The sequence below is a fragment of the Passer montanus genome, unplaced genomic scaffold (genome assembly GCF_014805655.1).
Source record: "Passer montanus isolate IOZ18808 unplaced genomic scaffold, ASM1480565v1 scaffold59, whole genome shotgun sequence".
In the NCBI taxonomy this organism is placed as follows: Eukaryota; Metazoa; Chordata; class Aves; order Passeriformes; family Passeridae; genus Passer; species Passer montanus.
Window position 1 is genome coordinate 3,802,525 of NW_024370926.1, and position 23,465 is coordinate 3,825,989.

General features: G+C 42.0%; 1 protein-coding gene across 2 annotated transcripts in view; it reads left to right on the forward strand.

Moving 5' to 3' along the window:
* The window catches only part of CRHR2 (corticotropin releasing hormone receptor 2), a 142,561-nt gene that overhangs the window by 19,734 nt on the left and 99,362 nt on the right, over positions 1-23,465 (forward strand). The window contains exons 1-2 of one of the 2 annotated variants that reach the window (XM_039726561.1): positions 22,274-22,716; positions 22,859-22,978. In XM_039726561.1, the coding sequence (XP_039582495.1) occupies positions 22,599-22,716; positions 22,859-22,978 (238 nt within the window). In that variant the 5' untranslated portion in view covers positions 22,274-22,598. Of the gene's footprint in view, positions 1-22,273; positions 22,717-22,858; positions 22,979-23,465 lie in introns of those variants that run through there. The other variant, XM_039726560.1, reaches the window with a different exon arrangement.

Here is a 23,465-nt window from a genome sequence, read left to right on the forward strand (position 1 = left end):
TCTCGCTGCTTCCCTCCTGATTTTCCCAGCAGGCCACATCAATGAGCAGTCCTATTTAGAATGAGCCTTAGATGGGCGATTTATTTTCACAGATGCTTTCACTCCCTTGGCGTCAGCCTGCTGGCTGCAGCTCCCCACGCTGCTCCTGCAGCTGCCTGGGGGACAGAGTCACATCCACAGCACCCAGTCACTGCTCCCAGGCAGAAAGATAACCTCAGACATCAATGTTTGCACCATCACCACTCCAGCTGGGCACCAGCAACCTTCCCAGCGCTTCCTATTTTCAGATGTTGCAACAGCACTGTTTAAAAAGAGGTGATGATGTTGGTTTACTTTCCCACTGCCCCAAATTACATACTTTCCCACTGCCCCAAATTTGCTTGTGCTGCCCAAAATAAAGTTGACAGTGCTGGGTGTTGTTGAACAATTTGTATTACCACCCTTATAATTTTAAAAAGTTGCATTTTTTTTTTGAGTCTGGTGCAGTTCCAAACTGAGGATATGGAAATTCTTTGTGTATTAGGAAACTGTAGACAGTCCAGCAAGTTTTGTGGTGCACTAGAGAGGATTATTAGAGTAATAGAAAAATGTAATAGTGCCAGGGTTGTGGGTTTGATCCGTCTATGGCCCATTCACTTAAGAGTTGGACTTGATAATCCTTGGAAGTCCCTTCCAAATCAAATTATTCTGTGATTTAGGTTGGAAAAGGCCCTTAGGATCATCCAGTCCAACCAGTAATAGAACCCTACCCAGTCCACCACCAAACCATGTCCCTAAGCACCACATCTAAGTTTGCTGTAGAAACAAAATATTTATGAGGGGTTTGGGAGTTTTATTTTTTGGGTAGGTGTTCTATGGATGAGATAGGTAAACACATCTAAAGGTTCCCACTTTTATCCTAGGTGTCCAGAGGCTGATGAGCTCTTCCAAGTCTTCAACAAATCTCTAAGTTGTGTAAAGAAGGCTGTAAAATGCACAGCATGGAACGTGTTTCAGTAAGAAGTTGTCCCAGTGTCTTGACCCCATGGAGAAATTGTTGCAGAACCTCAGTAAAGCGCCAAAGGAAGTAATCTGCCCTCTGATTTTACATTATACAGAAATGTAAAGACCCTGGGAACAGACACTGAGGTTTTTTCCATATTTCAGAAGAGAGGCACACCTCAGTCCTGGCACACCTCAGTCCTGGCTCTGTCACTTCTGTCTGGTGCATTCTCAGCAGTCTCTCAGTAGTGACTGCCCCACTCCATCAATATATCAAATCTTTGAATTTATACACTTGCTACAATAAACACGGTTTGCTGAAAGAGGTTTCTAAATTAGATAGCATTTTGTGTACACCTGATAGATAATAAAACACACTGCAGAACCTCTCATTTTGTCAAGTTCCACAGAACACATCGAGTGCCTTTTCTGTTCACACAGAATCATCTCAGTGTCTGCTCCTAAATGAAAACAATCCCTGTCCTTTAAATCAGCATTTCTCTCTGGGTTTGGGGGATGATGAGCCCTTCAAGGGTTAAAATAACACCATGGCAAATCTAAGAGTAAACCCACCAGAGTGGTACTAGAAGGCACTATTCTGAAGGATGGGTGGTTCAGAGGATGTCCAACATCTGCAGAGATGCAGGATCCCTATCTTAGGAAATGGGAGAGATTGTATGGAATAAGCAATTTTTTTGTGGTTGTTTCTGATTTCAGTTTAGTGCCCAAATGTGGGAAATGGATTTATAGAAAATTTTCAAAGCCTGACAGAAGGCTCACACTGTGTGCATCTATATGCAAACCTTGAGATCAGAAATGCTGACTTAGAAATGCCATGGAATGGGACAAAAATTAAGAGAAATTGAACTAGAAACAAGCTTCAATGGGTGGCCTTACAAATAAGACTAGATACTTTGGAGAAATAAAACTATGGAAGGTGCATTGTAATAGGACCCATGAGGGATAATTTTAGATGATTGGCTTTAAAACATTTACAGCATGATGTGGCAAAAGCTAATAAGCCTAGAAACAGTGCATTGTAATTAGGAAATAGTTGGCTTCTGATGTGATTGTGATGTTCTGGGTCAGAAAAGAGCTTAGTTCAACACCCATGAACCCATGACCGGGTTGACTCTCCAGGTTAGCAATGAGCCTCTAGATGTGCTCTTGCTGACACACAGTTGTGGTCTCACCTTTGTCTCCCTGCTTTGGACAAAGCCAATGTTTCCATGCTTCTTTTAGAGGGGTGTCCTGACCACACTCAGAGCCAGATTCACCACGAAGCCAGACCAGGGTGAGGCCGAGCTCCATCTATTTCCCTGTGAGGATAAACTCTGTGTGTCTTGTGCCTCTGTGTATAAAATCGTGCCTGCCAGTGCTGCCTTCCTTCACTACCAACTACTGACAGCAGAAAAAGAGGGTGACCTTCCACCCTCTATTCTTGGTGTCCTCAGGATGTGCCCAAAGCTGTTTGAGGATCTAGCAGTGGCTGCTTTGAGGAAGAGGAAGGGAAAGGATGCTTCATACTTGCAGGTGCTGTTCTGGCTTACCTGAGACTAGAATTTGAACACAGAAAATGGATCAGAGGTTCAGCTTGAAGAAATCACCTTGGGTAAAGTTGTGGCTGGCAGCTCCTTGTTTAACTCTTGAGTTGCATCACTTGGTTGAACTTTGATGAATAAACTCTGTTATGCAGGGAATTAATTTGCCCTGAGATAAGAACATCTTATTATATAATCATAGAACCATAGAACAACAGAATTGCCTAAGACCTTTAAAATCACTGAGTGCAGCCCTTAACCCAGCAGTGCCCAGTCCATCACTAAACCCTGTCCCAAGTGCCACATCTACACCTTTTAAATAGTGACTGAGCCACTTCCCTGGGCAGCCCAGCGTCCCATGTACACAAAAATAATAGTTAAGCACTAAAGCTTGTCAAAGTGCAAAGCAACCTGTAAAACTCCAGTTCTACATTGCTCGGCTTTCTTATTCCATTACCAAATAAGAACTAGAAGGGTTATTTTTTTCCCCTCCAGGCATTCATCTTACTCGTTAAACTGTCAGAGGGTGGACACTGGCTGTATAAGAAAGAGATAATGGAAAATGTTAACATGGTTTATGTAAGCCACTTGGACTTGAACTGTTCAACACTTCATGCCCTGTGCATCTTTTTTTGTAGCAGATTCATTCTCTTTGTCGTGCTACTGCTGTGCATAAATGGTCAGACAAAAGGATTGTTTATGGATGCAGATATTTCAAGTTGCACATACCAGTAGCTACAGGTGACACAAATGAGAAACAGATTGCTAAGGGTATAAAATGCTGCGTGGTCTCAGCTCCACTGATGTGGAACAGGAGTCTGATTTCAAGGCTCCCTCCTCACCCGCTGGACTCTCCACCTTGTGCAGATATCCCTGGTACATCAGGCCAAGCATTTAGAAGCTGATCTCTTGCCTGCTGTCACTGTGAAATACACAGGGAGTTATTACCATGCCAGAGAAACCTGGTCCTGTATCAGGAAATCCTCTGGGATGAACATGGGAGCTGGGAGAGTGTTCATTTATCTCCTGTCTCCGAGTTGTTCCCTAAATATCCACTGCTGGAGACTGGAAGATATAGTAGGTAGAGCCTCAGGCAGAACCAAAAGGGCTGCTCTGGTATTTTTGAACAAGCCTGGGTTTTTTTTGTTTATTGAGTTTAAAGGCAGCCTAAGGCTTGCTCAGCTGTAGATGCCTACTTTGCAATATCCAGAGTTACAGGAAATTAATCATTCCCCTAAGAACCTGCTCTTTCTTTGAAAGTATCCCTGAGGTAATTGCACAGGAGGTGGGAGAATATTACTCACTGCCTCCTGTGTAAATAAAGGGGGAAGAGTTAATATCAGAAGTGAGATGTATTTGCAATTTTGCTGTTAATCTGTTCAAGGAGAGTGCTGGTGAGTTCATCCCTGTGGATGTGGGTGTGAAATCTTTAAATGAATCCTCAGTGTGGAGCCATACCTCAGTGGGCATCAGCTCTTTGAAATTTGTATCAGCTAAACACAAGTTTTCTGACTAAGATGAGCAGCTTCTTATCTGAGCAAATTGTGGGTTGTTAAATATACCTTTACCTATATATGTATAAAAATATACACATATAAGTATGTATCAATATCTTATTATTTTAGAAATCAAAAGTATCATTATGCTGAAACTGTCCTTCCAGTAACCACTGGGTAAGCTCAGTTCTAGGATTTAGGAGTATAATCAGGTTTTTTTTGCTGTCTTCTCTCCAGAGAAATGTATCTATTCTCTTGTTTGAGTTAATTTTAAACTTTGCACAGATCTCCATTTTCTTCATGGATAAATAAACTCAATTTACACATTTATTTATGCAGGATGCTCACGAATTTTTTTCCCCCTCTTACTCCTTGAGGTTTTAAAAGTTCTTGATTTTCAGAGGAGGGAAATGCTATTTCAATGCCACTGTTGCCACCTAAAGTGCTTGTCACTTCTGCTTGGGTGAGTGCCCAGTTCACTCAGATGTGGCTGCTGTTCTCTCACATTGTTTTGATGGATTACTGGTCTTCTTTTATTTAATTTCTTATGAAACCTTCTCAGATCCAAATATAAAATTCTTACTAGCAGAAAAAATACAGGGTTTTTTAGGTTGCTGTAAAATAGCTTGTTATGCTACAAATCTTTGATATAAGTAATACATAAATTCACCCAGTAGATCTACTTTTTTAAAAAGGTATTATTTTTTACATGATGACAGTGAAAATTAATGTAGCCACACATGTTATTAAATTTTTTGGCTATTATTTCCCCTACCTGGAGGATAAGATTTTTATGACCATTTTTTACAGGGAGACAGAGAGCTCATGGGCAGCACTTGAAACATGCACAGTAAATTTGTTATGTCTTCTACTTCTCTGTTAAAATCATCAGAATTCTATCAACATCCACAAGACAATGAAATAAACGTGTCTGTTTGATTGGGGAAAACACACAGTAAAGGAAAAACCTATGCAGCATTATGTGGTATCTGTAACCTTGTTTTTCTGCAGTCCCATAGTCCACAGATGGAACAAGCAAAGAATACTTGATTTTTGATCTGCATTGCAGATTTCAGAGCACTTTGTCACTCTTTATCTCATTCCAGGAGGCCTGACTGTGGTGTGTTATGTGAAGTCCACAATTTTGCAGTCACTTCCTGCTTCCAGTGTTTCAATAAACAGAAATTCCTTGTTTTGGTTAACTTTGTGTAGATTAAAACTTAAAAAACTCATAGCAAAAGCAGAATCCATGGAAGCTGAAGGGTAGATATTTTTACCTCTGTTCTATGTATGGTGAAAGATGAAAAATGAAATTATTTGCCAAGAATTCAAAGGCAGTCAGCAGAGGAATATCAGAACTTGAGGCATTCTCGCTGTGCAGGCTGCCTGCAGTACTTGGTTGGGCCTGAACCCAGAGCAATTAAAAGCAAGCAGCTGACATTTTTGCATTGCAGAAGTTTTAAATATTCCGTGGTAGCCTGGCAAGCCCACACACAACCTGAGAGCTTTCTAATTGATTGGTGCAACCGCTCTTGCTTTTAGCTGAGTCTCTCAAGTGTTGGTATCTTCATTTGAGCTTCCTCAGAGGTGAAGCTCATCGTTACAATCCACGCTAAAAGAATGGATTCCATTTGAATTTTTGGTGGCTGTTGTGAAGTTCCAGGGAACAGAAGTAATGATTCTGGAGAAGGGAGTGCTGAGGTGTTCACAATGAGTAGTGCAGAGACTGCTGAAAGCTCAAGTAAGGGCAGTGGAGATAACTTGTCCAACATCCCAGCATTAGCTGGAGCTGGGTTTGAAATTCCTCTCTCTGCCCCGTGCTCCATCAACCACTCTCTTCCTGTATGAAATGTGCCACTTAACACATTTTGATGTGGAGAAAATAGGATATAAATGTTAAAACACTGACAGTGGTTGGTGTGCTTTGTGCTGCAGAAACACCTTTATGCCCTACAAAAGATGGTATTTAAAAGGTTTTATGGAGCACGGGGAAGGTGATCAGCATTAGAAAAACATCTGTCCTCTTTATCTGTGCCATGGATACAGCTGGTTTTTGATATGGAAACGTTAATGGGGGATGCTGTGGGTGAGTTTATATTAATCAATTAAGAGACAAAGTGGGCAAGGCTGTCATGGGAGAGGATAAGGATGTGGGCAAGGCAAAAGTCTCACGTGATCATGTCCAGCCTTTGTGTGATCTGAGCAGTAGCTGGAAAGTCTCAAACATGGTCAAACCTGACAAGGAAAACTGAAGCAAAGTCCAAGTGAGTTAAAGCAAGCTCTTGAGTCACTTTGGTCCTGGCAGACCTCACTGAATATTGCAGAATATTCTGGCACAAGGCCTAGGAGGGGTCAGCTGTGGGATTTACCTCAAAGAGAATTTGCCCAAACACCTCAGCACACGCGGTTACAGGGTTTAAGGTGTGACAGAAGTGCTGCTAACCTTGTTACCATGACAGCCTTTGGTCTATACAGCACTTCTCTTCCTGGAATCTCTCAGACTGCCCATGAATAAGGAGCAGAAGTGCTTCATGCCAAAACTCTTTTTTTATTTCTCTTCATGTCAGTGCTGTCTGAGTCAGTGTTTGCCTTCACCTTCTATACCCTGTTCCTGAGACAGTAAAGATTCAGTGCTCATTTGGGAATTTCACTGAGCAGCTGGGGCTCTGCTGAGTGTGTCCTTCCCCTCTTCTCCAGACTTTTCCTGTGCTCTCCTTCCTCTTCCTTCCTGCTCCTTCCCAAATCTGAGATGTAAGACATCCATCTCTCACTCCATCTTCCTCTTTGGACCCTCATGTCCTCCTCTACATCTTGTTGCACATTTTTAGGTGTCCCCACCAGTCTTTATTCACCTTACAGACCCTGCTGGGCTGTTGGGAAGATGGGGATGGTGGAGATGAGGTGGAGCAGGATCTAGAGCTGGACTTTGCTCTTAAAATCAAGGTATCTGGGACTTTTTAGGGTTTTCTTCTCCTGCTGCCATTTCTGCACAAGCTCAGCAGTTTAAGACTGAATGGAGAAGCAGCTGCCACAGGATATTTAAAAAAAAAATTTCCTTCAGCTCCCCTGATGTACTGAGGGATTCCCAAGGACAAAATACAACTGCAGCCAGAGTGTTTAGTGTTTGCTGTTCCTTTCTGGTTAGGAATTTCCAACAGGATGGCAATGATAGTATAAAATTTCCCATAGGTAAAAAAAAAAAACCAAAAAAAACCCAAAAAAAAACAAAACAAAAAAAAAACCCTTTTAAAAATCTGCTTAAAAGCTTAATACTTCTGGTTGCTCGTCATTGCCTAAGTGAGAGTAAACCAAATTTTACCTTTAGGAAACTCCAAATCATGCAGATTTAGGAATGTGTTTCATTTTTGACAATTCCTGCTAGATATTTTAAAAATATTTTAAAAATCCTGATTTCTGTAAATGTTTTCCTTTAACAAGGGAAAAATTTTTACAAGCTTGGAAAATCCATTTATTTTAAAAAAATCATATTAAATCCATAAAGGAAAAAATGTCCTTAAAATCAATTTCTTCCCATTATGTCTAATCAGAAAAGGATTAGAAAATTATTAGAAAATTATTAGAAAGTTAGAGGCTTGTCTGAGTAAATGCAGAGATTTCCACACTTTAAAATAATGAAGATAAAATTCATTCTCCACTGTGGGTGCCTAAAATTAGGAGAGAATAATTCTGCCCCTCATTTTTATCCTCCTATTTTCTGCTTACATTCAATTGCAATTAAGGTATCATCAACATTCTGCAGCCCTTGGCTTGCATTTTTTATGTGTTTCTCCAATAAACTGAATAGTAAATATCCAAGGAAATTGCTGTTCTGAACAACAGGGGTTCAATTAGAGTAAGCAGCAAGTTCATTTTGAAGAATGATCCTGGAATCATTGGAATCATTTGTGTGGAAAAGTCCTTTACAGTCATCAAGTCCAGCCATAAATCCTGCGTTGCCAAGCCCAGCACTCAACAATGTCCCCAAGTGCCACATCCAGAGTGACTCCACCCTTCCCTGGGCAGCCTGGCTCAATGCTTGCAGCCCTTTTGATGAGGAATTTTTTTCCTAATATCCAACTGGAGGCCATTTCCTCTTGTCCTATCACTTGCTGTTTGCCATATAACATTTATTTTCCATTGCTGTGGGCTTCTGCTTCCACAATTTGTGTGCCACTGAAGACCATTTTTGGTGATTCATAATGAAGGAATCTACTTTAATGCTGAAATGACTCCATTTTTTTGTGTCATCAGCACATTTGGGTGTAGATGATGTAGTTCAGAAATGTAAAGGGGCTATTCAGAATTTTGGCTCCTTAGAAGTGGAGTGGTTGTTAAAGTGCAGGCAGAATTATTTGAAAACTTTTCAAAAAACATTTTGTCAGTAGCAAGAGGGACAATTTGAGCCAGGTGATAAAGCCAAGAGGAGGACACATCATGTCCAAAGGCAAGGGAACAAGGATAAAAAAGATGCAGAGTCTGTTTCTGGCCTGTTCATGCTTCAGCCTCAATATTTTGTCTTTCTGGAGAGGGCCAGGTCACCCAAGTGTCTGCCTGCCTCTGAATCAGCTGCAGGTCTTTGCTGATTTACAGTCAGTGTACAGAAAGAGGCACCTCCAGAGGGATGAGAGAGAAAATCACAGGATAAAATGAATTGATTCATGAAGGCATTTGTATTCCTTGCTGGAAGGTTACCAGCTCTTCTTGGAAAACTTAATTTTCTATACCTGGTTCTTTGCAAATCCATGTAAACTCTACATTCATGGATTCCCAGCTGCTTTCTATTTTAATAGTTTTTCCTTTGTTTTTACTGTTTCAGCCCATTAATGAAAGCTTTTAGGAGACCAATGAGTTCTCATTTTCTGGGGCACTTCTAATCTCAGAGATGGAAATTCCAAATCTGTCTCGTGGTTATAAATCATACTTTTATTGTTAGGATTCATTTTCTCATTAGGATAGGATCTAGAAGCTAAACCAGATCAGCATGTCTCTTGGGATAAACACTGCAGATCTCAACATAATCAGAATGGAGGAGAATTTTATCCTTTAAACAGTAAAAGTTTATAGTTGCTTGTTTGTCTCCTTCCTTCCATTTGTATTTATTCTGGAAAGGATGTGCTTCAATCAAGGATGTTAAGAGATTTTTCTTAACTGCTGCTCTTAAAATTACATCAGTCCCAAACTGATGGGCTGTATTAAAAGTACAAATGTAAATGCTGAAAAATTAAAATCTCTTTGTTATGCAAATGAAAGATACTCAGCAGGAAATCCCCCAGATCAGCACTTTGCAGTAGCTGGGTATTTTTGAGTGCTTTGTAGGAACCTGGTGATGTTGAGTTCTTGGTCCTGAGCAGTTCAACTCCTACTGGGTCCAGAAAATGGGGCAAAATGGGTTAGTTTAGTGCTGTAGCTTAGCTGGTTGTTTGTTACAGCCTCCCCCATGCTTCAACACACACCATGGATCTGTGAAGTCAGCAGGTGCAGTTACAGGATACAGCTCATTATTTCTAATTATTTCTTCACTTTCCTCTTAGTTGGTGCTATTGGTTGGTAAAAACAAATTGTAGCGTCACAGAATGGTTTGGGTTGGAAGGGATCTTAAAAACAATTTAGTTCTGCCCCTGCCATGGGCAGGGACACCTTCCACTATCCCAGGTTGCTCCAAGCCCTATCCAATCTGGTCTTGGACACTTCCAGGAATGCAGGAGCAGCCACAGCTTCTCTGGGCACCCTGTGCCAGGTTCCCACTCTCACAGGGAACATTTTTTTCGTAATACCCAATCTAAAGCTGCTCTCTGGCAGTGGGAAGCCATTCCCCCTTGTCCTGCCACTCCAGCCCTTGTAAAGAGTCTCTCTCCATCTTTCTTGTTGGCTCCTTCAGGCATTTGAAGGCCACAATTGGGTCACACCTTTTCCAGGCTGAACAAACACAATTCTCCCAGCCTTTCCTCCCAGCAGAGCTGCTCCATCCCTCTGATCACTCTGATGCCTCCTCTGCACTCACTCCAACAGCTCCATGTCCTTCCTGTGCTGGGCACCCCAAGCTGGACACAGGACATCATGGCTAGGAACAGGATTCCCACATAGCCAAAATAAAATCATCATGGAAAACTGTACAAAAAACAAAAGCCAAAGCAAAGCCTCAGTGGAAGCATTCAACTCTGCTCAAAGTGAGGCTGTTTCTACAGGAAAGATCTTCCAGGCCTAATTTCAGTTCTTTTTCCCCTGCAGATGGAATTCCTGTCCCTCAGTCTGGACATTTACAGCACAGACGTGTCTCAGGGAGCAGGTCAGCCCAGGCTGTTTTGTTTTTATTGTTATTGCTGAGACACTTTTAGAAGACAATTTATCTGATCCAATTTAAGCGTGTCCTTTATGGTGACAGAAATCATCCCAGAGAATCCATTGACTTCACAGAGTGGATCCTTCTTGAGTTTTAAGGGAACCTGGAGACTTCTCTGTCCCGACAGCTCCTCTGCAGACCATAAACTGAGACAAATGATCCCAGCCACATCAGCTGCAGCTCACAGGAGTGCTGGCATGAGCAGTGCCCATCCATCAATTTTTTATGGACTGCTTAGTTTATATTTTCTGCAGGTTTTGCCTCCAGCAAAGACTTTTAGGGAACATAATCCATAAAAACCAGTATAATTCTGCTGAAGAGGGGTGATGTTTTCTTCTAAAAAATATAAATTGCTTATTATATAAGAAGTTTCTTATAAGGAGATTTTTTTTTCTTTAATCTGAGGAGGGTAAATTGGGCTGTTCTTTTGTCTCCACAAAACAATCAATTATTTTAAATGAAACCATGGCTTTCTTGGTGTGGGGGAACACTCAGCTATTGATTTCTGTGGAGAGTGGAATTTTAATGTTAAACTCACATGACTGTGTTGGAGAAATAACTTTTGCTTATAATCATAGAATGGATTGCAAGGGACTTTTAAAGTTCATTTAGTTCCAATGCCATAATAATAATAAATCAAATATATAAATAAAATATCAAAAATAAAAAATAGAGATGGAGAAAGCTTTAAAAAGTTTAATATACATCATGTAGAAAAAGTTTAATATACATAATGTAGACAACCACAGTTAAGTCAGACACCTCAGACTTCACTTCTGGGAAATTGCAAGCGTTGGAACAGGTCTCCAACAGGTCCATCCTCGGCTTGAACATTTATCAACATCTAAAATTTAAGGATCCTACCCATTTATTTCATTTGGGAAGCTGCAGATTTCAAAAACATCTAGGAAACTGATGTAAATTCCTGCTCAAAATTTTACACCTTTGTTCTTCTGTCTGCATTTTATGTCACCTGGCAAGCTAAAACTCCAGTACAATTCAGACTAAATAATTAAGGTGTAATTTAAATGACCCCTAGGATGTTTCAGCCCAACTCTAGCTAATTTTATATTCAAAGACAGAAGCAAAGGCCAAGAAAATCCATTTGTCCATTATCACTGGCATTTTTTTCTATCTCTGTTAGACTGTCTCAAAGGATTTGGGATAAAATGACCACAGGCAGGGCTCCTTATTCAAAGCCACTTTTAATTCATGGAAAATAAAGTATTTTCTGCCATGCCTGATGGGCTGGCTGGCTTGTGTCTCAGTTAGAATTAAAAATATTTAAGGTAACTCAGAGAAGTCATACCAGGATAATGTTAAAATCCACATCCCTCCCTGGCTGGTCGCGACAAAATTGATTTTGATTCAGGATATACCCAAGAGTTTGGTGAGCAGTGAGTAACAGAGATGCAGGGCAAAGTTCATCCCAAATTATTATTCTGGGGTAATCAAAGCTACTTGTCTTTTATTCTGGTACTCAATATGGCCTTAAGAAAAGATAGGAAAAATTGTTCTGATTCCACAAAACAATTTAGGTTTAACTAACTCAGCCCTTTTGATCCAAAAGAAGCAGAGGAAAAAGAAACAATCAGAAATTTTGATTTGCCAATGGTCTGATGTTTGATGATTGATCCATCAAGAGCAAATTGAACCAGCCTGGGAAATTGGTATTGGGGTGGGAAATAAGTTCGAAATGAGCTGGCAGAAGGCTGAAATCACACTTAGCTGGAAAAGGAATTGAGTTGTGATTTCAGAGTGAAGCGATGCGGCGTGGGGAGGAATAGGTGATGAAGGCAAGCACTGCTGGCCATCTTAAACCCATAATCTCTGGTGCAGTTCATAAACTTGTGTGGAAAAGGAAGTTTTCTCTTCAGGGAAATTCATCTCTTACTGTAACAGCACTTTTTGCTGCCAAAGGCAGGACAGTAAAATGCATCTTTTTCCACATGCGGATCTCTGGACGAAGCAGTGAACTCTTCCTGTTTTGATAGCTGCTGATTTTGCATTCAGGTAACTCCAAGCAGGTTTTCTTTTGCTGTGTTTCTGTCCTCGATCAGACGTTTCCTTTGCAGCAATGAAGAATTAGGAGAGCCCTCCAGTGGCCGAGGGAAAGGGATGAGCTCTGCCAGAGAGCCAGACCAGCCTGGAAAGCAGGGGCAGAAATATTTCAGAGGTAGGAACTTCCAGCCCTGTTAGGGATGGCTTATACCCCACTTACATTAGTCCTTTGATCCAGAGGATTCCCACAGCACCTGAAAAACTCTGTGAGTGAAATAATATGTGCGTATTCCTTCATTATTTCTGTCTAAAAAAGGGCTATTTGTATGAAGGGGATAAACTTTAGGGATAAACTGATAGCTTTTATACTTAATAACTTTACAGGAATTGAAAATGAAAACGAACTTTGTTCTCACAAAGGTAATTCTTAGTATTCAGAATGCAATAAGTGCCCAAAAAAATCTCTTCAAAAGAAAATTAATAGTTATTATTCCTTCATTTTGTAGTCCCCAAAGGTAAAGCTGTGATGAGTAGGTCCTTGTTGCCTAAAATATTGCAGTAAGGGATGATTCTGATGATCTTATTAACTGGGAAAGGGCAGAAATGCTGAAAAATAATTTTTCCAGGCATCAATCACAGATTTTGACATCTGCTTATGATAACTGGCAGTTAGCAGCATCATGGATGGGCACTCTGGGAAGTGGTGGGAGATTTTGGAAAGTTAACAAGGAGATTTGGTGAGTTCAGAAGAGAAGAGTCACTTGCTTAGCAATAAGATGTTGTTATCTTGCCTTTGCAGTTGAGTGTGAGAGCATGTGGGTGACAAAATGTTTAATCAGAATGTTACGTGTTTTCCCCGAACTCATTATTTAATATTTATTGGGCTGAGACGTGCAGTTTTCCAAATGAAAACCACATTAACACATCCTGGGGAAAGAAACCCAGCTGTGCTGTCAAGCAGATTGGGAGTGCCACACTTCCCAGGATTAATTTGTTGCTGCACCTGTTATTAAAATCTCTATCCCACTATCAGCTACTTGATGACATTTACCCATGTTTTACATCTATGCTGAAATAAATCTGTTTCTGTAGGTGCTTATTTCAGTTTGCAGCTGTTTTGCTTTGATTCTTGTGGATTGATCCATGACTTTTTTAAAAATCCACTGTAACCAATGCTGATGGAACCAAGTTACAGATTGAGATCTGCATATCCAATGTCTTGATGAGAACAGAAGAAACTTGGGTTTCGAGGCTTTAAACTGTTTTCCAAGGTTTATTCTTATTCTGGAAGTTCTTAGCCACAATATGGATGCAGACAATTTACAGGTGGCTCAAAATGTATGATTTAAAATAACAGGATTCTATAAGTTTTATACAAGATCATTAAAATTCAAATAAAAACATAGTATTTAAATAAATACGTGTGCATTTCAAAGCAGCATGAAGTCCTAGCTTTTCATTTCTGTCTGACATGTAAGTAAAACTCCAGTACCCATCTCAGATATGTGGTGTGTTGGCAGGTGACAGCTCTTTCCAAAGTACAAATATATATTGAGGTGAATAACATCCTAATAAGCAGAATATCTAAGAGTTGTAAATTTGAAGAAGGTATTTGTCTCCAAATTAAATGAATCATTTCTTTCTCTGAAAGTGTCCATTTTCCTGGAGACTGTTAGAGAACCTGATTTAGTCTAGACACCCAAATTTTAGTTGGCTGGAATTAGGTGAGATGAATCCTTCTGCCTCTGTGAACTTCTCAAATACCCTAAACCATGCAAGACCAGAAGTACCCTGAGCTGCAGAATCAGAAATACTGGCTTGAGGGTGAAAATATCAAGGGGTAGTGAGCCAAGCTAGGGAGGAGATCTGGAGAGGGATTTTTTATCCCAGAACGTATCAAAATTATGTGAGATCACTGATTCCAGACACAGGCACAAACTATTGAAACAGAATTAATGTTCTGACATCCTCCCTGTTCTTCTGGGGCTGCAAACGTGTGCAGCAGCTGTTTAAAAATCACAGATCAGGCAATTATTACATTCTTTTTCCTCAGTTATCATGGCCATAATAATATTATGATAATCCATTTTCATGCCTAATCATTCCAGCCGGGGTCTGGTGTGACTGGATCCTCCTCACTGTCTGGTGAAAATGATGTGTTTGAGAACCACTGCCTCAGTTCTCAAAGTCAGTATTCTGCTCATGATTCCTGCCACTTCATTTCCAGGCATTTTCTCTGGTGTTTGCTGAGTGGTGGCTGGCAGGGAGATGCAAATCTATTACACAGTGTTTGTGTTGTATTGATTTCCTTTGGTAAATAATTCCATTAAATCTAAGACATGGAATCTGTAAACATAATGCTGCTGGCATTGTGATAGTCCTGTCCTAACAGGACATTTTTCTCCTCATATTTATTCCTGATGTGTTTAATTTCATATAGTTTTGTTTGCTCTCCCATGAAGTGATAGGACCAAAGTTATGGGATTACAGCTGCCAAACCCTCCAGGGAGACAAGGTGGGCCAGTGGGGAAAAACTCAGCAAACAATTTGATCTTTGTTCAGGGCATCTGGAATGGAATTAATCTGATTAATGCAGACATTTACATCAATACAACCTTGTTCCTCTTATAGACAGCAAAGGTCTACTCAGGGTAATAGGTAGAGCTGAGGACAAAATCAATCTCATCTGGTGATTCTCATTGCAAAAGTTCTTATTTTTTTCTGTTGGTTGCACACCTCAGTGAATTGGCATCTCTGGGAACATTTGCGCTGGGGATACCATAAGAGATGTGTCCAAAATTTGTTTCTTCTGTGAGATGTGTTGCAAACATAACAGCTCAGCCAAGGGGAGAAAATTGTCAGGAAAACTTTAGTTGCTGTACAAGGCTTGTGCTACTCTTTGGGCTTTAGGAGGTTTCCCACATTTATGAATGATTTAAATTAACTTAAGGCATAAAAATCTACTACATAGAGTAAAACTTATGTAAGAATAGTGAAAGCCTCCCTGTGACATGCTGCCGATGGGATTCTTCCCTTTAGTGACAGGCCCAGATTTTGCCCGATCTGATATCCCCAGGTGTCCCAGAACACTGGAGATGCCTGAGGACAAAATGTTTGCCCTGTGGCTACTTCAGAAGGGATGGATGTGCCCAAGGTCCTGAGTTTCTCTGCCAGCCTCCTGTGGCTGTTCCAGACATGCTGGAATACCTCACATCTTGCAGGTCACACACTTTTCGGTAGTGGAATCAGAGTCTAGATCCTTCTTGCCTATAAATGGCAGCTTTGATAACTCATGGAAGGCAGAGGGTCAGAGCAATCTTGAGAGTTGGCAAACCTGCAGTGTTTCAATCTGTTACAAGTCCTTGATTTTCCACTTGGTTTGGGCCCAGAGGAGTACAGAAGCCACTAGCCCAGGGTCCCAAAGCCAGACTGATGGTGCTCCTCAAAGAAAACCCAAGCAAATATAAGTTGGGTGGTTTAAAACTGGGAGTCATGACATTGTGGCTACCATGTGTGCTAGGCCATGAAGGCAGGGCCCAGACCCCAAAGGGTTAACTGTCTTACTTCTGGTAAAGTTGCTTAGGAAGCCCAATTGATTAGATCATGGCAATTTGGAGCAGGCTGGTTTTGTTTGTGTGTCTTGGAAAACACAGGCATCTGATAAGGAAGGCGGGAGCTTCTCTTGAAATAGAAAATGTAAAACCCCTCCCTCTGAATTATTAGGATTTCGAAATTAAGGAGTTCTCAGGCAAAGATGTGGTAATAGGAACAACAGTTCTTTTATTAGAAAAAAATCGATAAAATACACAGCCCCAGCCACATCTTGCATTTGCAACCTAAGACATGGTGATGTGATTTGGGTAATTTTTAGAGCTGGGATATTGAGCAAGATGATCATGTGTTATTTGTCTCTCTTTGTGCTTTCTGAGCTACCTGAGGTTTCAAATTCAGGCACCGTGCAGTGCCTGTTAGTTCCCAAGGAAATGAGGGATTGACTTCTGAACATTTTGGTGTCTTTTATTGCTGTACATCCTCCCAGCTTATGATGCATGGGAAGACTACTCAGATCTTCCCAGCATGCAGTGAAAGGCAGCACAACCAAGCAGAGTGGGAGGCAGGGAGAGCAAAAGTTTGGCATATCCTGAATTAAGCCGCAAGGAATTTTGTGGCTGATGTGTGCTGGGCAGGAGAACAGGACAAGACCCCTGAATCTTTACATCCTTTCTGGCAGTGGTCCCATTGTACATAACAGAAAGAGTGGGACTAATGACACACATGCTCATGGTCATCATTTGTTCAGATGGGACTTAACCCTCTTTATTTTTGCTATCTTTTGTGCTTATGCTGTAAACAGGGCACCAGGCCATTGCCAGGCATAGATAAATATATCAGATGGGCTGCTTTGTGTTTTTGTGTGTGTCTGCAAAGCACTGACTCTGACTTTGACCCTGTATAAATTCAGAGTTATTCTGGAATGCTGCTGTGCTCTTATGCAGTAGGTGATGTTCCGTACATTCATCTAAAACAGCTCACTTCAAGAAAAATAGCTCTGGCAGTTTATTAGTGTGTCAAGGTTGGTTCTTTTGTGTGTTTTGTGTTCTTGTAATCTCCCTGCAGTGTCTCATCATTTGTCTCATATAACGTGATTCACTCACACAGGTTTTATAGCTGTAGAGAATGACAAGTATATTAATATACCAAAAGAAATATATTGATATTGTATTGAAATACATTGATTTGACAGCATAAATAATAAATGGCTACAAGCCATTTATTATTTACACTGTTGGATCATTTTACACCCCCAGTAAATATTTTCTAGCATCAATGAAGCTGTGAAGATTCATCACCACAGACCTGCATTTATTAATTTTATCTTTGCTCAGTGGAGTCATACTTCATTTCTAGCAATAAAGGATGTCTCCTGTTCCTAACAAATGAGTCTATCAGCTGAAACAAAGATCTCTATGTATCTATGTCTTATCTCCCTCTCCACATACAACAATTTTCAACTTTCAGCTTTCAGTGTAGGTCTCAAGTAGATGCAGAAAGAACCAGATTTTGATTAAAAGTGTAGCTCTCAGTTTGAGAAGGGTTTTTCTTCAGTCTACTAAAGTCTACTCCTGCAGCAGAGTGGAATTCATTGTGAGGAGCCCCAATGTGGTGTGGCAGAGAAGTCAGCCTTACGTGACATATCCATGGCAGTTCTAGAGCTGTCTTTGGAGATCTCTAAGCTGTCCTCAATATCTTGCTGCTAGAATTCCCTTGCTCCCTGTGGTCTGAATGTGCTTCCACTCTGAAAATTGCATTTATCCACCTGGAATGGGAAGATAAATATTCTGCCAGCTCATGGCCGTGTTGTCACTGCATTTGAGATGTGCAGTCAGAGCAGTTTTACAGTGAAGCTTGAGAAGGAGGGCTTTGAGTGTTGTGGCCCAGAAGCCACTTGGGTAAATCTGTACCTTCTTCAAAGTTCTGCATTCCTTACAAAGCTGAAAATTCCCAGTAACTTGAAAGTTTGATGCTGGAAGGTCATTGCAATAACACAGGATTACTGGGGGACACTTTTCAGAGAAGAAAATGAGATGAGAAAAAATTGATTGTACCATTTGAAACCCTGCAGCCTCATATTTAGAAGTGACAGCTCCGTGAGTGAGTTAACAGAGCAGTTTGTACATGAGATGAAGACTCTGGATGTGGATGTACACACCTGGGTTAGGGGAGGAGAGCTGAAGAGCCAGCACTGGCACCGTGACTCGGTGTGATACTTCCACACTGATGAGGTGAAATTCCTGAAAGCCAAATGGCACCGAGGCACAGAGGACATTGGTGTCACCAGATGGACAGATGATGTGCATTTCCTGCCCTGAGCCTTGTTACAAAGCAGAGCACAGGGTGACTGCTGTGCCTGGAGAGCAGGAGCTCTTCACATTGACAGACAGAGAACATGAGTGATGAAACTGTCACTGTGGTGGGAGGCTGAATACAGCGGCTTTTCTTTCTCTGAAGAAGGGAAATGAGGAGAGAACTTGTGTTCTGGGTTTTTTCCCTCCTTGTTTTTTTTTTTTTTTTCCCTCCTCTCAATAATCATCCTGGGTCTTGAAATACCCAGGAATCTCTTGGGTTTGTGTAGATTGAGTGCCTGAGGAGACATCAGGTGGTTCTTGAGCTCCTTCCACCCTCTCCAAACACTTCCAGTGACTGCCTGAGTCTGCATAGAGCTGAGTTTTGATGTTGCTGGGTAATCACAGCTCATCCTTGCTACTCACTGTTAGTGGGGCAAACTCAAAGCTGTGCTCTGGCTAATTCCATCAGCTGTGGCTTGGAGTGGGTTGTAGATGAAGAAAGCAGCTGTGTAGCAGTGGTGTGAGGGCTGACATACAGAGGTTTCCATTGCCATTTATGAGCAGAGCTCGTTCCTTTCCCAGAAGAACTGCAGGTGACCTTTTAAGAAGTCCTCTTTAAAGGGTGTTACTGAGCTCTCTGTGTGTGCACAGGTTTATTTGTTCTGTTCCAGAACCTTGCACATGCACCCAGTGAACAGCAGCATGCAGGAACGACCCCACTTGGAAGCTGGCAAAGTTTTTCTGCCTGCCAAGAACCAAATCCCAGCTTTCTTGGGATGCTGAGGAATTTCTAAGGCAGATCTCTGCTGCCTGGCGAGGTCTGATCTGTGTCACGTGCACCATGGCATCAGCAGAGAAGCAGAAGTGTCAGCAGCTGCAGATATCTGTCAATCTTTCATATAACTGAGTTTGCTGGGGATGCTGAGGAATTTCTAAGGCAGATCTCTGCTGCCTGGCAAGGTCTGATCTGTGTCATGTGCACCATGGCATCAGCAGAGGAGCAGAAGTGTCAGCAGCTGCAGGATTTCTGTCAATCTTTGATATAACTGAGTTTGCTTCTTGCATAAAGAACAACATTTTCACATCAAATGAGTCCAACTGACAGAGTCAGGATTTCACTAGATCCAGTCAGAGAGAAACTTTGGTGGTTAATTGTGCCCAGGGATAGCTGCAAAAGTAGCTTTGCATCAAGAGGTTACAATAACATTGGGATTATTAAATAATGGTGCTGATTTGTGGACTGAGGAACAATAAATTATTTTCTTCATTCGGACTTAATCCTCAACATTCATCCCCTCTATATTTATTCTTGCAGTGGGATTTATTATTATTATTAAATATATGGAACACAACAGGATTGTACCATACATAATGCTTCTAAGATTTTCTAAAATTTGAACTGAAAAGATGAAAATCAGTTTAGATTGAAGATTTTCTAGCTCTTCTCACTTAAATGAAGAAATCATTCTCCTGATCCTGAAAAAATATTTAGTTTAATTCAGGGCTATTGTTTCAGGTGTTAACCACTATAAAGAACAGAATTGAAATGAAATCCAGCTTAGTGTTCGACTCTGTAATATTTGAATAATTTGAAAAATCTTCCAAGAGTTTATTCTGGAAAACACAGGGCAGAATTAGGAACATAAAACATTTACCAAATTTAAAAGTAGTTACTTTTTTTAAAAAACTGTCATTCTTTTTTTGTAATTTATTGAGTGATGCATTCCTCAAAATATTCAGGAAACTCCAGTGCCCAAAGCCTCCGAGCAGAATTTTGATTCCAGTGTGCTGAATAAACAGCATGAAAAAATAGAAAGAGCAGACAGTAGGTGAGAAACGAAGACTTCTGGCCAGGGTATGTGATTTTTCTCCTGCAGAGAGGCAGCAGAAGCAGAAAAAAAAATAATCTTACAACATCCTGGACCAGTGTCCTGCTGACTGCTCAGTCCTGCCTGTGTGGGAGTGACCACTGGGCACATTCAGGTGCTGTCCTGTGAGAAGGTCTCAAAGCCACCCCTGAGAAGCTCAGCTTGAGGAACAAAAAGGAATTTTATGAGCTCGACTGAGCTGTCAGGAAGGAGAAAATGAGAGTTTTGAGCACCCTTTATCCCTCACTCTTGGAAGTTGAAGAAAAAGGGTTTTCTCCTCAAAGCACTGTTCAAAGCCAGCCAGTAGGTTGGTTGTGGTCATGTTACATGACTGATGCTAAAAAAATGTCCTCGCCTCCTTTTTGGGGTTACAGGTGCATGAGACAAAGAGGTCTGTTGGTGTTGAGAAGGGTTAATTTATTGCAATTGAGATTTCTCCAGAAGGGCTGCAGTTTTGGGAACATTCACTTGGGAAGGAGATCAAGGCTCCAGAGAGAGAAGCAGATTCACTTGTCTCAGAATATCGCAGTGTCTAGAGAGTTAGTACACTTGTTATTCTCGTGGGTTTTCACATATTTCAAATAAAAATACTTATCCCAAAACCACAGTGGCACTCCTCCCCTCTCTGCCATTGCAATCTGAAAATCTCCAGATTCCCAGATGGCAGAATAACATCCTGGCTAGTTCTCTCCTCAGTGCATGTTGTTAATTTATTTGTTGTTCTAACCCAGTTATTTTTTCTTTTCCTCTCTCTGAATGCCACAATTCTTTTGGTCCTTCAAAAGTGAGGAATAAAGCCCTTCAGTCTTAAATATGAATAAAAAGAAAGGCCAGGCCTTTGCAGGGTGGGTGATAAATGTTGTAGGAAGTCCTGTACCATTGCTTTGAGCTCAGTGTAAGCACCTTGTCCAATCTAAAGCTGTGAACAGACTGGAAATGTTTCATTTTGCTGTCTTTGCTTTCTCTTTCTGCATTCCTCTCTGCCACTTCCATATCTCCTGATCGTGGTATACTCCCTTTCACGTCAGTTTTTTGTTTGCTTCCCAAAATCCTTCTGAGTCTGTGATCATAAATGATCCTCAGCAACACATGATGATCATAAATGATCATAATGATCATAAATGATCCTCAGCAATCCCTTGTGGTTTTTTTTGGGATTTCCTCATAGCTTGGTATAGCAAATCAGAAAGGCTGGTCAGGTCTGATCTGCTCTGCAGCGTGTCCCAGCGTGCAGCCCTTCACCCAGTTCCCACTCTGCTAAGTTTTGATTTCCCAAAGATAATGAGTCTTCTGGACAACTCCTTCCAAACTTCTCTTCCTTCCCCTTCACCAGACCCTTCTCCTGCTGTCCCACACTGACCTCAGTTTGTCAAGCCCTTTGCTCTTCCCTCTCTCTCCACCCCAGGATTTTCTGGTTTAGAGGCTCCTGGTCAGTCTGGGTGCTCATCCTTTCTGAAAACCTTGCTCTCTCCTGCCACTGGAAAATGAGAGGGGCATTTCTTTTCTCCCCCTTCCCTTGAATGATGCATCCTTTGCTTCAGAGCTCTCTGTGCCTTGCCCTGCTCTGCTGTCCACCCCATCCCATCTGTGTGAGGGGCTGAGAGACGTGTTCCCTTGGTGCCTAGGCCCTGCTCTCCCCACTCTGCCTCTTCTCTGGGTCATTATTCCAGATTTCTTTATTCCAGACCAGGCTGGACGAGGCTTGAAGCAACCTGGTCACTTGGAAGGTGACCCTGCCCATGGCAGGGTGTTGGCATGAGATGACCTTTAACATCTCTTCCAACCCCAACCTTCTGTGATTTTATGATTACTCCAGATTCCTTTATTCCAATGCCTCTCTCCTGTCTTGTCATCTCCTTCATCCCTGCTTTCATTATTTCTCTTCTTTCTCAAAGCCTGCAGAGCAGCTCCTGGGCCGGGTCCCTCCTCTCCCCCCTGCCCCAGCATCCCTGCTCATCCTCAGTCCCACCAGCAAAGGCAGGAATTGCTTCGCTCCACAAAAAAACCCAGGAGTTCTCCTCCTCTGATGGCTTTTCCTGTTCTCCCTGGCTTTAATTTGCAGCGAGTATTTTTTTTTTTTTCCTTTGCAAAAGCTCTCATCCCTGGAGCTGACAATAAAACCGTGCCTGTGTGTGTCGGAGGGAGGGCGGGAGAGGCAGGAGCAGAGGGAGGAAGGGAGGGGGATGCAGCAGCGCAGCGCTCTGGCACGGTGAGGCGGCATCTGCCAGCCGGGGGACACCGGCGAGACGAGAGCCCCTCACTCCGGGCTCAGCCCGATGCCATTGGCTCCCGAGCCGCTGGATTTAAAGGGAAGAGCAGCTCGGAGGGCTGAGCACAGGCAGACGAGGGCTCGGCCAAGTTGTCAGCGCGCTGCGAGCAGCGGCGGCTGGAGCACAGAGACTGCGGGGTGCCCGCGCCTGGATGCTCCTTTGGCTCCAGAAGGGGAAAAGAAGAAGAGAGGACCAAAAAACAAAAGCAGGCAGAAAGGGGTGAAGTAGCCTGATCCAGTAGTCCCGGAGGAAATAATGGATGTGACCATCTCTCAGTTCATCTTAGAAGAATTTGATGTGAACTGCAGCCTCCTGGATCGTTTGCACGAGACTTTTTTGGAGAGTTCCTCTCTCCCTTTCCTGGGCTTTGATGGTAGGAATTGTTACCTGGTGCAGCGCTCGGGAAAAGCTTTAGAAGTGCTGAGATTCGGTTCGTTTTGTGATGCAAAGTGCGTGGCTTTTGTGCTTTCTCAACTGCTTCTTTTTGCCTTTCTGTCCCGTTTTTCCCACCCCAGGTCCGTACTGCAATGCCACCACGGACCAGATCGGGACCTGCTGGCCCAGAACCTCTGCGGGGGAACTCGTGGAGAGACCCTGCCCCGAGTTCTTCAATGGGATCAAGTACAACACCACGAGTAAGTACAAACTCCTTTCCTCTCCCGCAGATCTCGCGTTCAGAAGGCGCCTGGGGACACCCAAAATCTATTTTCATTAAAGAAAAAAAAGAAAGAAAAACACAATAAAAGGAGAAAAAAAAAGTTTTCTTGGGAATCAACATTTCCTCCACATTCCAGCTTGTATATTCAAAATTTTTTGCCTGGAATGATGCAGATTTCTCAAAAGCGCAGACTTGTGGACACTGTTTCCTCTTTGCTGAAGTACATTTAGGGAGATCCGGGCAGGAAAAAAATCCTCTGCAGTCTGAGGAGGGTTTGTTGTGCTTTGTGTGTTTGTGCATGTGTAGCTGCCTACAGCTCAGTGTGTTTGTAGCAGTGCTTCACCCACCTGGATAATTAGACAACCTTTGGCTCATGGAATACGAAATACTAAATACTACCACCTAAACACTGTATTTTGAAAGGACAGTCCCTTTTCCAGGCTGGCTGTGTGAGCAGGGCTTCA